At 40.7% G+C, this 14,523-nt stretch overlaps 1 protein-coding gene across 7 annotated transcripts in view; it reads left to right on the forward strand.

Annotated features, from left to right (window-relative positions):
- RANBP10 (RAN binding protein 10) overlaps positions 1 to 14,523 on the forward strand; it is a 139,324-nt gene that overhangs the window by 1,109 nt on the left and 123,692 nt on the right. For 4 of the 7 annotated variants that reach the window (XR_012485878.1, XM_074286420.1, XM_074286412.1 and 1 more), the window contains exon 2: positions 583 to 694. Coding sequence is in view for 3 of the 7 variants with exons in the window: in XM_074286412.1 (XP_074142513.1) it covers positions 583 to 694 (112 nt within the window). In the remaining 4 variants the exon portion in view is untranslated. Of the gene's footprint in view, positions 1 to 582; positions 695 to 764; positions 1,504 to 5,432; positions 5,532 to 14,523 lie in introns of those variants that run through there. The other 3 variants (XM_074286414.1, XM_074286415.1, XM_074286419.1) reach the window with 3 other exon arrangements.

The following is a 14,523-nucleotide window of genomic DNA, read 5'->3' on the forward strand; positions in this document are numbered from 1 at the left end:
CCTGTGCTTCAGACTCTGCCAAGCCATTGCCGGTCCCTAGTTTTCCTGAAGTTAGCCTATTGGAGGTGACCTCCCCCATTATAAGTCCCCCTGGTAGACCTTTCAGGAAGCCCCTCCGGTCTGTTTGTGAGTGGAAACACTGAATAGAGCAGGCTATCATTTCTTTTCCTACTCCATGTCCAGAGTGCCACAAAGGGGGCTGGCACCGTCTCCGACAAGCATCACCTCCTTATCTTTAGAAGTCACATACACACAGCCTTTATTAGGGAACATTGTTACCTAGTTTTCATCTGCACTGCTGCCAGAGTTTCTCGGTCAGCGTTGTTTCTGTCTCTCGCCAAGCCCATGGAAGAGGTGAGACAAAGTAAAACCTGCAGCATAATTCTGTAGTTCATTTACATAGTTACAACGCAGGACCATACTTTTAATTGGTTGAATTGTCTTCAAATTCCTCCTTCTGCTTGGTGAGAATTATTTTTGAGGAGTCCTTGTTGGGCTCTGTTGCAATAATCACTGAACAGTAAAAGGGGAGACTGCTAATGCATTTCCTTTTCTTGAAGCTTCCCTATCCCTTTTTTCCAGGTCATGGCAAAAATCACAAAGATGCTGCATCAGTTCGTGCAACTCATCCCATACCTGCTGCCTGTGGCATTTATTACTTTGAAGTGAAAATTGTCAGTAAAGGTAGAGATGGGTAAGTCACCTCTCACACTGTGCCCCTCTCACTGTGTCCTTAAAGACGAGCTTTTCCTTGTCAGTCAGGTTGGAGGTCACCCAGTTGATCTTTGTGATTCTAAGCTAAGGAGCTAACAGATGGGAAGGTGGAAGAGGAGGCCCTTTTGAGCTGCCCTCTGCCTAGTTGATATTGGTTTCCATTTCGTACTGTTGTTTTATTCAGTAACCCCAGCTGAAAGAGAGGCCTTTGCTAGACATGATGTAAGAAGTTTGTAACCCTGAGAGGATTGTTTGCTGCTCTTTCTTTTGATTGGGTAGTTTACAAAACTGTCTCACCTTCATGCATTGGGCTTTCCCAAATGTCACATTGGAAATGTACCAGGTCATTTCTCCACCCTCTTAACCCCTGCCATTAGAGTCGCTGACACATTTCAATCTGTTTCTTATAGTTTAGAATCACTTGCAGGGGAAGGAGAAAATACGGATTTTGGTAGCTTTCATAAAGGTAGTAAGAGAAGACTTAGACTTAGCAATGACAAAGTAACCTCTTTGAGTACTTGGGGAGGGAGGGATTAGGCTTGTTTTCTTTGGTGCCAGAGGGTGGACCCTGGAACAGTGGGTGGAGGTGCTGGAGACACATGTTTTTGGTTCTGTGTAACTTAAAACTCCCATTGAGCTGATGAGGAGGTGGTGAGCTCCCCACAAGTAGCGATTGCATGACCAGTTGTCAGACATGTCATTCAGGGGATTTCTGCTCATCTCAGGTTGACTTCTGTGGTGCTGTCCAACCATGACTGTGATCTCTGACTTTGGGTCTCTAGGGAAACAGTGAGTACAAGTGTTGCTGCACCTAGAGGTGTTTTTAAGTGGAGAGACTTAAAGACCCATCTGACTAGCATTAGAGGGGCCTAATTAAAGTAAGCTGGACTAAGGTACACTAATTCAGTGTGTATTTACTAAATACATAGGAACTATCAAAGGAGTTTATGGGGAGAAATTTTTTTCTTTTATTTCTTCCCTACTCCAACCTCATCTGCAATAGCTATCTTTCTCTAATGGCTGGAGATGGAGCAGGTGTTGAGGTTGTGAGAGAACAGGAAAGCAAATGCATTGGAAGTCCTTCCCCATCAGCCTTAGGTCTGCGGGGGGAGATAGGCCATCTCTTGCATGGTCTGGGCTCTAAGGCCGGCTGTTGTCGCACGTCACAGCCCTCTCAGGGCCTGTCTTCTTATCCATGTGCCAGAGGGAGAGTGGGCCGGCGGGGTCAGAGGCTGGCCTGCATTTGTCCTCAGGGTTCAGTGAGCCCAGATAGAGCCAGGTTGCTGCTTGTTTTGGATTCCCAGATTACACGTGAGCTGGAGTGTTGTGTAGCTCAGGAATCAGCACTGGGCTCAAATCCCAGTGCTAGCTTGTTACCGTGTGACCTTGGGGAGGTGACCTCTTCCTGAGCCTCAGTTTCTTCATCTGTAAAGTGGTGATGATAATACTTGTCAGACTTACCTCACAGGGCGGCTGTAAAGGGAAATGCTTGGTTAATTTTAAAAGACCAAAGAAATGGGAGCTATTGTTACTCAAGAGTCAAAGTTGAGAAAAGAGCTCTGGAAATTTGAACATGAAGTCACTTGTGGGGATTATATTACTTCAGGGTTTTCAGTCTTCAGAAAGTCGGGCATCTTTTTTCAGTTTGAAGTCTCAGGCTGTTTGTGTGTTCGTGCAGTAGTGGAGAGGATGACTATGGTGGTGAGCTTGGCTCTCACAAAGCTCAAGGAGTATGACTTTGACAAAGGACCCTGATGAGCCAGGCCTAGATTAACACTCAGCTGAAGCTCCCCAGGGACTACGACCTCATCGACAACTCAGGTGGGGTACTCTAAAGGGGATAATGGTGCTGGCTGAACTCTGACACATGGCAGGCCTTTCCCCTGACCCTGCTATGGGGACAGATGTCAGTTGTTGGAGCACTGGGGCCAGTCTGGCCCCATTGAGGACTGAGGCAGTCATCAAGAAGGAATGTTCTGCATCTGCCATGTTCACTGTCCTGTTTGGAGCCGGGACCCACCCATCAATGGTTCTTTTCCCCTTATTTTGCATTGTGCTTTACAGGTTTCAAGTGCTTATACATTCATTATCTCATTTGGTCTAAGACCACCTTAATGAAATATATGGGTCTGGTGCTGAAAGTTAACCCAGTGAGTCTGTATGGGAGTCCTAGGTGAGATTCTGCTGTCTTGTGTTGGTAGGCATCATGAGCAGCCTTCCCCTACCCAAATTAGTGGGTCATATTTAGAGATGCCTAGAACTCTGTCAGAAGCTCTTTGAGCCAGCTGATACCACAGTTATCACCCATGTTGTACCTCCTACAATTTTTCTCATCAAGAATTGGGTGGGAAGGAGGGTGACTAGGTTGTTGTTGGTTTTATGTTTTGTTTCTTAATGTACCAAAGTATTTTTATGCTCTATTTGGTAAACTTGAGCTAGAAGAATTAAATGGAAAATGCAGATATTTAGGGAATGAAGTTTTTTGTCAGTGCTGTGTTGGAGCTGGACATTGATCTTAAATTCTAGTCCCACTGAAATGGTATCTGATTTGCAAATTTTGAGAATTGTCATTTTGTATAGTGCATGTATAAATAAATCGTTCAAAAAGGGATTTCTTGTTTTTTCAGTGTTGGGATTACAGAAGAATGGTCAATACCACAGTGCTCAGATTTATTTCTGAATTCTTCTTGGTGTCAATGGGCAAGTTCTGAATTAAGAACTGGATCTTGGGTCTTGTGACTAAATAATCATTAGTCTGCTTCTTAGGAAATACAGCCATAGGTAATATGTAGTAAAAGCACAGTCTTAATTGGAAACCTGAGTGTACAATTTAGGGAATTCTGATGGGGATGGCTTCTTTGTCCCCATTACCAGGAGATGATATTTCATGGGAATCCAAGCTGGTCAGATTGTGTATTTGGGAGAAAGACCATCTGACAAGAAAATGTCAGACTTCTTTTAGTGGCATCAGAAGAAAGTAATCTTTTGACTGATGTTCAGATTCATCTTGTTAGAAAGCCTCAGAGGCACCAAAATGGAGTTTCCTCTGGGATGCGCTGCGTCCTGGGGATGGCAGCATGCAACCCTGCTGGAGTCCACAGTTCTCTGTGATGACACACTAAGGGTGGGGCTGGCAAACAGATACTATAATATTACTCTTAAAATAGATTGTAACCTCATCCAGTCTATGGCCTCCTGATGCATCAAGTGTAGCCATACCTAAGTATGTGGCACTGGGGTGAGCCCTGTCCAAGGACTTTCCCCCACGCTTGGGCTTGGAACTCTTCTCTTCATTTCAGTCTATGAGTTCCTGGTATGGTACTTTAGAATGGTGCTTGCTTTCCTCTGCTGATGCTGACTCTGTGCACTCTGTCTAGAAAACAGGCAGAGAGCATTGTCAGAGGGGCTGTGTAAGCAGGAAAAGCAGTTAACTTTATTTGGATTGTATAGTCTTTGAGGAATGAAGGGGAACCTATTCTGCTGGTTTGCTTTCACCAGGTCTCTTTAGTTCTGCTCACAGTGAGGTTCTAGTTCCTCAGTTAATATAAAATGTTAGGATATTTGAGTAGCTAGTCTAGCTAGAAAATGTAGTAAGAGAGACCCTCCCAGAGATAAACATATTGTAAATTACTTTAGTTCTCAGGTATTGTTTTGTCCAAATATTTTAGGTTTAGGTCATGATGATGTTGTCTTGCCTCAAACAACCAAGATTCTCACCTGTGCGAGAAGAAAGTGAATTTAAAATTTCTAATTGTACCTAGAGATCATCTTGGTGTGAATTAAGACTTCATAAAACACAAACTTAATTAGGCATTAAATAGTGATGCTTAAAGACCTTTCTTTGTAGATCTCTAGCATCTTCAATTTAGTATAGTTGCTGGAATGATTTAAGTTTCTTCATGCTTCTTTCTGTACTAGGTTAGCTCTTCAGTATTGTTTATGAGGTTGTCTTTAACCAGAAACAAATGAAAGGATTGATTCCTACCCACTCCTGAGTAAATGGTCATTTGATCCTCAGGGCCAATCCTAGGATCTGCAGCACTCTTAGTGGCTGTCCCTTGGCCTGACTTTTGGACTCTGAAGGATGATTTTTTTTTTTTTTTTTTTTTTTTTAGGGAAGTTGTTTTAGGGCACATTGGCAGTAATGGAATTTGAGGCGTCTTGAAATTGCCCTTTCTGCTGTTTTTACAAATTCATAGTCCGTTTTGGGGGCTTAGAGCAAGGGAGATTGGTGAGGTTCAGAATGATGTTTGGCCTCTCTTCTGGTATTACTTTGGTTCCCAGTGGGGCTTTCTGGGTCCTCCTTATGTTCCTTCTCCCTTATGCCATAGGTATTGCTGAGTGGTGGTGGTGCAACCATTGAATTCAGCTTTTCTGTGGCCTTTTAAACCTTCACACCACAAACCAGGTACTTCCCTCTAGGCTACAGAATTCCAAGGAGCTCTGGTAGTATTTTTTCTAATTGAAGGCTTCCCTGGACTTCAGACTCACCATGGGAAGATTTGCCAAAGATTTTGCCAGAGGTTGTTGCCCCTATTTTCATTCTCTGATGGCCTTTCCAGTTCTTTGAAATGACCATTTCTTCCCAAAGCTGTGCTGTGTGTTATAGAGTAATGAGAGAAGTTTTGACAGTTATAGAGTAGATAGATGGTTAGGCATGCCCTGGAAAAGGCAGGAGGTCACAGCCTCAGCTTAAGGCAGGTTCGGCTCCTTTGCAGAGTCTCCATGTGCCAGGAACAGTTGCACCACCACCATCATGAAGCCATTCGGGAGGAGATCCAGGGCCCCGAGGTCGGAGTATGGATACCTTGAAAAGGGTAAGGAATTGTTGTTGGGGGAGGTTTAAGGAAATAAGAAAATGTAAGACTGGGTAACACTTCCAAGTGGGAAGAATTAATTATTTCCAAGCCTTTTCTGAAAATCTACTTAAAGTCCAGTTAAAATCCCATTGTAGTACCTTAAGGGGGGGTGGGGTGGGGACTATCCGTGTTGTTTTGATATAATGGAATTTAGTTATTGTAGGTATGTTGCTAAAAATCACATTCTTGCTCTGTAACCTGACATGGATAAGAGCTCAGAGAGAATCTTTTGTACGTGTTTTTGTGTCTGTGTGCACAATGTGCGTGTGTGTGTGTGTGTGTGTGTGTGTGTGTCTGCGTCTGCGTCTGCTCCTGCTCTTCCTTCCTCATTCTCCCTTTCTTTCCTTTTCCTTCTCTTCCTAGTTTCCTTTTTCTCATCCACTGTCCCCTTCCCTTCCTACTCTCCCCACTTTTTCTTCCTCCTAGCTTTTGTACAATTTTTATGGTTTTGGGGTGGGTAATTAGAGAATTGTTTTGTTTAGATATTTGAGATGGGAAGAGTAAGAAGAGTTAATTTTGATTCAACAAACATTTATTAAATGCCTTCACTGCACAAGGTACTATATATACACCATTGGACATGAAGAAACCACAGTTACTGCCTTCAAGGAGGTTATGATTTAATAGGGGAATATTACATGTATGCAGATAAGTATAGTACAAGGTACAGTGTGACTAGAATCAAAAGATGTATCTAGACAAAATGTTCTAGGAAGATTTTGAAAGAAAGAGAATGCTTTTCATTGGAGGGATTGGAGAATGCTTTGTGGGGGGAAGTGGAATCTGAACTGAGTTTTAAAGAGGATTTTGATGGGTAGGGATGTGCAAATAAACAGACGATGGAGGTAACAATGAAACACTGGAGCTCTACGAACTCAGAGTGTGAGGGACACAAATCAAATAAAGGTAACAAGATAGAGTGGAGACAGTTTGTCCATCCTAGGCCAAGGAATTTTTATTCTAAAGGCAATAGGGAGCCACTAAAAGGTTTTGTGTGGTTAAGCATTTTTTGTGTTAGGAAGATTTTTGAAATGAAAGGCTAATTAATTTGCATCTTGCTGGGACACGAGCTCAATTCTCTTTTCTTTTGGACAATATAAGCACTCTTATGGGAAAGAGAATGACTGTAAGACACCTGTATACATGAGATAGAATATGTGCTGTATGAAATTTGTTATAACCTGTTCAAAAAATCCATGCTTTCTGTAAGTTTCTGTTACCATTTGGGAATATATTTATAGATTATGACTTTGTTACAATATTCATTGGAAATAGGAGTTTGCATTCCTATCATAGGGTTTTGGTGCTAGGGGGACAGTGGAGTGGTGTAATCCCTATCAGTTATGATTGAAGGATAGTTATGAGTTGTTCTATCCTCTTTTTTCTAAGCATCTTTTAGTCTTAGAGGCCACTGCTGGGGTCTGTTTGGTGGTGAACCTTTGCAGCATGAGGTGTTTTATTCCTGGGGGTTGGGTGGAGTAGGAAAATAGAAAAATCAATTTGACTCCACTTGGTACTGTTGTAGTCTTAAATAAAGTTCTCTAGGTTATGAGCAAAATTCTCTGGCTCAAATTATTGACTTGATTCATAATTCGAAGTCAAGAGTTCTGCTTTTCCTGAAATATTTCCAGAGACTTTCGAGGTTTTTCTTTGCCTCTTTTTCCTTGATTACTGACAAGGTCCTGCCTGGTTGGGAGAGGTAGCCAGACTAATAGATTCAAAGAACATTAGAAATAGGGAATCATCAGTGAGCTTTTAGTCAAAACTCCTGATTTGTCAAATGAGCAAACTGGGCTCTAGAGAAGAATTACTTACTTCACTTCTAATAGCTCTTGATAATGGTAGTAAGGCCAAGAAATAAAACTTCTTGTTTTGTGCCCAAGACCAGAGTTTTGAGTTATTAGAGTTAGCCACTGGTAAAGTTCTCTTTTAGGTCCTAGACATCAGATTTCTCTTATATATGGAAGGACTCAATACAGTCATTTATTAAAGAAGATCATTAGAAGGAACAAGTTCTGACAAACTCCTTCTAGGCCTTGTGTTCAATTGTGTACAATTGCTTTATTTGTGGGTTAGAGATTTTATTAGTATTCAGTGGGTTTGGTTCAGATAACAAATGGGAACTTGGCCATCTTGTTTGCTGTGGTATGGTACAGATTACTCAAGCTGCCCAGTCCTAATTGAATAATCCTGTGACACAGAACTATGTTCTTTATCCATTTGATTATTACTAGTATTCATTGCATACTTACCTTCTGGTGCCACTGTACTAGTTGAGATGCTTGTGTAGATAGGAAGTGGGTCTCTTCAGTAGCTCTCTGTGGTAAAGGGTTTGATGCTTTCCCTGTGCTTTCTACCCTTTATTAAGGGTGCATTAGTAAATTTTGGTAAATTATCCTGTCATTGATGTAGCCATCACCTTCTTGGTACCCAGGAGATTGTGATATGTGTTAGAATAGCCACTGATAAGCACAATATGACACTTGTACTTGCTTTGGTACTCTGGGCAGGCAATTTAACCTTTTTGGGCCTCTGTTTCTTCATCTGTAAAATGGGAATAAAATAGCACCTATCTCACAGTATTGTGAAAAAGGACTTAAGTGAGCTAAAAAACATGTAAAGTTCTTTGCAGCTTTAGCGTTCCATAAAAAGTTAGTCATCATCACCATTCTCATCTGTATTGATGTGATCTAGTAGAAGGAGCATTGGGCATGAAGTCAGAAGACTTGGAAGATCTAGTTTCAAATCCTTTTTCTGCCTTTTGTTATCCACATGAACTTTCTTTCTCTGAGGCTGATTTCTGACTGTGAACTGGCAATTTCTAGGTAGCTTTTAAGACCTTTAATTTAGGATTTTGAATGTGTCTGCTATCCCAGCCTGCAGTGGTTATTTTGTCATAATCTGTTGTATCTGTTGGTTGATGTGTGTACTTTGTGGAATCTACATTAACTTCTTGGGACCCCACTTAGACCCACTTACCCTTTCCATAGTGCCAGGGTTCTGGCATCTGGCTTGAGTTCTGGCTTTTTTTTGTCAACTTCCAAAGAGCAATTCTTGGATTAGTCCTTGTTGCTCTCTCCTAGGTTCCATTTTCACTGAGGGCATGGTGTTCCTGTGTGATTAGACACCATTTAGAGACCCTTGTAGCTCTCAGGTCCAGGATAAACCTATGTCTCTTAACAGTGGCACAGACACAGGAGGAGTGCATGGTACCTTTCTCCTCAGCTCAGGATGCCAGCCAAGGGCTCCCACAGTCAGTTTCACTTTGGGGGTATTTTTCAAGTTTTTATGAGGGAAAGTTTTGCTAAGGAAAGAGCTTAGTAGGAGGAGTTTTAAGCACATTCATGACTTCACTGTAACCAAGGGTCTTTCTTCATTCTCATTCTTCATTCACTACTAAACTTGTCTGGGCAGATCATTTTTTGTCTTGTGACCAAACTAAAGAAAGAAATGAATCATGATTGTTTCCAGTACATTCACCAAGGCTGTGGCAAAAGGAATTCTTTCCTTGAGTTCTGAAGTTGTGACACATTTGTGGAATACTAGACTCTTGAGAAAAGTTCCTCTGCCAAGAATGAAAATCCCAAGATAGAAACTTGGTAGACCTTGAGCTCTGTCTCCTTATACAGTATGTCCCCAGTCCCTAGCATCTTGAGGCTTGGTAACATTGCAGAGTGGCCACTTGGTCTCTCCAGGAGCAGCTTCCAGTTATTCTGGGGTGGTCCTGTTTTAACATGTATACATACATTGAATCCCTTGTCTGGTAGCATTTGGGGAATAGATTTGTTACAAAGGAGAAAACTGTTCAAACAAGTCTTAGCCAACATATGATATGTTGATATGTCAGATTCTCCCAAAGAATACATTGTAGGCTTTTGAACTGTCAATGTTTTTATTTTTAACCAACAGCCAAAGAAACTCTCTAGTAGACTCTGTTTATTCTGATTCAAGAACTTTTTCTTTTTATGTGTTTACTTGTATTGCCATAGCTTGAATTAAACTGTGAAGCAGGAAAGAAGACAGCAGTCACTCAATTTTTGAAAATTCTAAATTTATTTAGAAGATTCGATGATACTTATTACTGGGTGATTGCAGTGAATTTTAAAAATCTATATTTTTATTATTATCCCTGGTTTTCATATCACCTTTATTTCTAAATATGTCCTTCCTTCTTCGTCTTTGTTGCAAGAAAGAGTAAAAAAAGAGAAAGCAAATAGTTCAGCAAAATTAACCTACACTTTTACCAGATGACCTATATGACAGCATATTCAGTGTTTCATAGCTTGTCTTGGTGCTCAGAAGAGGGAGATGTGTTTTTTCAGCTCTTCTGGGGCTAGCTTGATCATGATAATTACACAGGTGTTGTTTTTTTCCCCTCTCTATTTATATGGTTCTGGTCATTGTGCATATTGTTTTCTTTTTATTTCACTCTGCATTCATTTAAACATGTTGCCTTGCACTGCTCTGAATTCTTCTAGTTCATCCTTTGTGGTGACCCACTAATATAATATTCCATTAAATTGATATACCTCAAATTTGGAGAGTGAATTTTCTTTAACCTTTCCCTTCTTAAAGAAATATCTTGATTTAGCAATGGATGTTGTAGCTTTTGCAGTTCTGAGATTAAATTGGAAATGTAAAGCTTTAGCTTTAGCTTTGTGGTGTAAACATGAAATTTTTTATTATTGTAATTTGAGGTTTTCTGTAACAAATCAAAAAGCACAAAAATACTCATTTTCTTGGCTTCTTAATGAAGAATTTGGATTGATCTTGATAGCCACTCTTCAGTGATTTTGATTCTTAGACAAAAGTCTTGTTTTAATTAAAATTTTTTCTTGCTGTTTTACAATTACAAACATGATAAAACATCAGTATTTCTCTGTCTACAGGAGTAAGAAAAAAAAGAGGAATGTATATAAAACTATGATGATGATATAGAATACACTTTTAAAAAATAGAGGAATATAATAAATTCAGCATGTTAGTATTGAAGCTGACTTGCTTGTCTGTCTTGGAAATAACTTGAGCAGTCTCCCTGTAGAAATGTTTGTTGTTCAATGGGAGCATTTCCAGCTTTTTGACATTGTATCCCAGAACTTCCTGACTATTCCGCAGCACATGTTTTGTCTTCTTATTGCTTCCATAACCAATATTGGATATCAGGGTTTAACTAAACCATGAATCATTTTTGCCCTTCATTATATCAGTGCCTGTAATGTTCTCTTCTCTAAAATATAATCTTTTCTTGGGGAGCTTCTGGAGGCAGCCTTAGTTTTAGTTCAGTGTAATAATCACCTCAAATGTAGCCAGGAGTTAAAGTCCAAATCCTTTATTTTCTCCTTAAAGTCTTGAATCTCTTCCTGGGGCCTGGTTAGCTTTAATAGAGGCCTATCTCTCTCCTTGATTCCGAGAGCTCTTGCCACTACTCCTTTTTCTCTGCCAGGTTCAGCCTCTTGTCCTTCCAATGTCTCCAGCCAGCACAAAGTTGGAAGTTGTAATGAATCTAATTCTGCCTCTGAGAGTGGGCTTGTGGGCTTCTGTCCTCTGACTTGTGAATCTCCCCAACTGAATCCTGGCTCTGAATCTCCTGAAGTCAATCCTAGTTGAGGCTCCTAGCCTATATATGCTCTCTAAAGATGTGAACTAAGTACATAAGCATTGTGTCTATCAATTCCAGTGACTTAGCATCTTGTTTCAAGTTCTGGCCCATAACAAGTGCCTCTTGGTTCATGCCACTTTTGCTTGATCTTAACTTATCCTCCTGACCAGTGCAGTATGAACCTCTGAGTTCTCTTGTTGACTATTTAGATGTCCTGAAGACAGGTGTACTGAGAGCTCCCTCAGTGGGTCATCAAGTGGATCATCCTCCTAGCATTTAGTCTTTTTTTTTTTTTTTCCCCTGAGGCAGTTGGGGTTAAGTGATTTGCCCAGGGTCACACAGCTAGGACATGTTAAATGTCTGAGACCAGATTTGAACTCAGATCCTTCTGACTTCAGGGCTGGTACATTATCCATTCGCTACCTAGCAGCCCCCTAGCACTTATTCTTGACTGACATTGGATCATTTAGAACTAAATGAACCTTAAAGATTGTGTAGTCCAGTGATGTCCAGATCCCTGCCCAAACACAGTGACTTAGAAAACCACAAGTTAACATTATCAAAGCTATATGGATAATTTTGTTTATTTTGTGAAACTTTTCCCAATTAATATTTTTTATCGGTTTTGGGCTGTCACTCAACTGCCTTAGGGTTCTTATTGGCTGTCTTTCTAAGCTGAGATTGGACAGTTGGTCTTGCTTAAAACAACGCAGTCAGTAAGCAGGACTCAAAACTAAGGTTTCTGCTCATTGTGCAGTGCATATTTCCTCCCAAAGGTCTTTCATTTTCATCTTACCTTTTTTTTCCCCTTGACTTCCCGTGTACAGTATTTACAGTATTCATGTGCCTGTTGAATTTAAGCCAATCCTCTAACTTCAAATTCATTGGTGTCTCACTAGGGCTATGCTTTTATTGGGTTTCTTTATTCCCTTAACTTTTTCATCGATGTAGTTTTTGTGAGCTCCTAGATAGCTGGTAATGAAAGAATGTGGTACCTCACTTCGGGATTTGGTTCTTGTTGTAGAGAAGATATAAGACACCTCTTAGAGGTTTTATAATCTAGTTAGGGGAATCATGCATAAATGACAAACACTTTAACTCTAGCATGGCAGCTAGGTGCCTTTTTGGAAAAGTCATTTCAAGATTGCATGGACTGACTGAGTAACAATCATGGCACCTGATTAATGGAAAAATGAAATGATGGTTTTGTTTAGACAAGGCTTTTAACCTGTTAGCACCTCAAGAAAGTAGCCTCTGCTGACCTACTCACCTCATGAGGATATCCTGTTGCATGCTTTTCTTCAGAACCCACTGATGGAGGCTGTGTTGAAGAGCTGAAGGAACCTTAGAACATAAATTGTCTAAGTTGGATGGGACCTTGGAAGTCCTCAGATCCAACTCAGTTTTTTACCGAGACAAGAAGCCAGTAAGACTGATCAGAAAAAGTTTTGGTAGCTTTCTATAGTGATGACCTGTAATGTTATGCAATGCCACACCTGTCAATCAGTGAACATGCAGATCATTCCTGCATGGAGCCCATGATTACTGGAGAGTTTACCTTTTTTCTGTTCCAGCTCCCTAGGCCTGAGAACTTGGGGGCAGAATATAGCTTTGACCTTCAGTATTTATGTGGGATATTGAGGCAGGATGTTGTAATGGAAAGAACACAAACTCTGGTGTCAAGAGTACCAGTTTTCATGGAGGCAGCTAGGTGGCACAGTGGATAGAGCACCAGCATTGAATTCAGGAGGACCCGAGTTCAAATGTGGTCTCAGACACTTAACACTTCCTAGCTTGTGTAACCCTGGGCAAGTCACTTAACCTCAGCCTCAGGGGAGGAGGGAAAAGAGTACCAATTTTCAGATTTCAGGCTTGCTTCTTAACTATCCATGTGACATTGGGGAAGCTAGTTCTATAAGTTCTCATTTATAACATAAGGAATTTGGCTTTGTTCTCTCCAGTTCTTTCCAATTTCAGATGCATGGATCCTGTGATAGGGAATTGTTTGCTGTGCCCTAGATTGCCTTGTAGCACTTGAAGCCTTAGTACATTTAGATCTCTGTTCATTTACCTGAGAAAGTCGAAGGGTTGAGATACAGGTGAACTTGCAGAAGGAAGTTGACACCTACACCTATGAACTTTCCCAATTCCCAGGTTTCAGTTACACATGGAGCAGTTCAAAACAAAAGTCCAAGTAACATAGCAACCTGAAGTTAGAAGTTATTTTAGCCTTTGTCTTTGGGTCTAAGATGGATTTTAAAAAAACCTTATCCTCCAAATACCAGTGGTTATTACATTAACAGCCCTTATCAACAGCTAGACTTTCCAGCATGCAAAAATTTTGCCTTTTCATTGTGAGCAAATTTTAGAGGGCTTCAGGAAAAGATTGCTCCTATGATAGGCCAGTCAACATATACAACATACCTTGCATATATGAGATGTTAAAGATTTTTTGGAGGAACAGATGAATTCAGCAATTGTCCAGTGCCTGTCATTTGCACAGAACTGTGTTAGGATCTGAAGATACCAAGTCAGAAATGAAAAGTAGTTCCTGCTCTCATGGAATTTAAGAATATATTTGATGCCAAGGTCCAAATTAAAGAAGCCTCATACTCTAGGAGTAATCATGCATACCTTTTTCTACTTTTAAAACTTACTGAAGGCAGTGTATAAAAGTCATTTTCACTATGCTGACATGTCCAAAAGAGGAATGAACTGTCTCAGGAGGTGGTGACTTACCTATAATTGGAGGTATTCAAATGGAGGCTGAATGATCTAGAAGAGATTCCTGGCCAGATGTGGAGTAGATAAGGTAGCCTTGTGTTGCCTGGCTGTCCAAGAGCCCTGATGATAACAGTTCATTTGAATGAAATTAGTTGAATTCGATAAACATTAAATAAATACACCTGGCCAGGTGCTAAGAGTGCAAAGAGAAAATAAGAAAGCTTTGTTCTCCCTTTCTAAACACAGACACACAGTGACCTGTACTCTCTTGGGGCTTAAATGCAGCCTCTAAGTAGAGAAGTAATTACAAAGGACTTAAGTAGAAAACAGCTAAGAGCCCACAGTTTTCTCCATTTATGGAGCAAGCTGTGGGCTCTTAGCTGTTTTCTACTTAAGTCCTTGCTCCATAAATGGAGACCTTTGGATTTGGATGAGGAGTCAGTGACCTGGACTGGAGCCCTGGCCCTGGTGTTTATTGCTTGTATTGTCTTAAGCAGATCCTTGGGTCCCTTTAGGTCTCAGTTTCCTCATCTAAAGAAAATAAGTAGGCTGAGCTTGACACCATCATTGGACATTAGACATTGCTTCATCTGGGATTCTTTGACTGTGGGAAAGCCTCAGTGTAAA

Source organism: Sminthopsis crassicaudata, chromosome 2 (genome assembly GCF_048593235.1).
Source record: "Sminthopsis crassicaudata isolate SCR6 chromosome 2, ASM4859323v1, whole genome shotgun sequence".
NCBI lineage: Eukaryota > Metazoa > Chordata > Mammalia > Dasyuromorphia > Dasyuridae > Sminthopsis > Sminthopsis crassicaudata.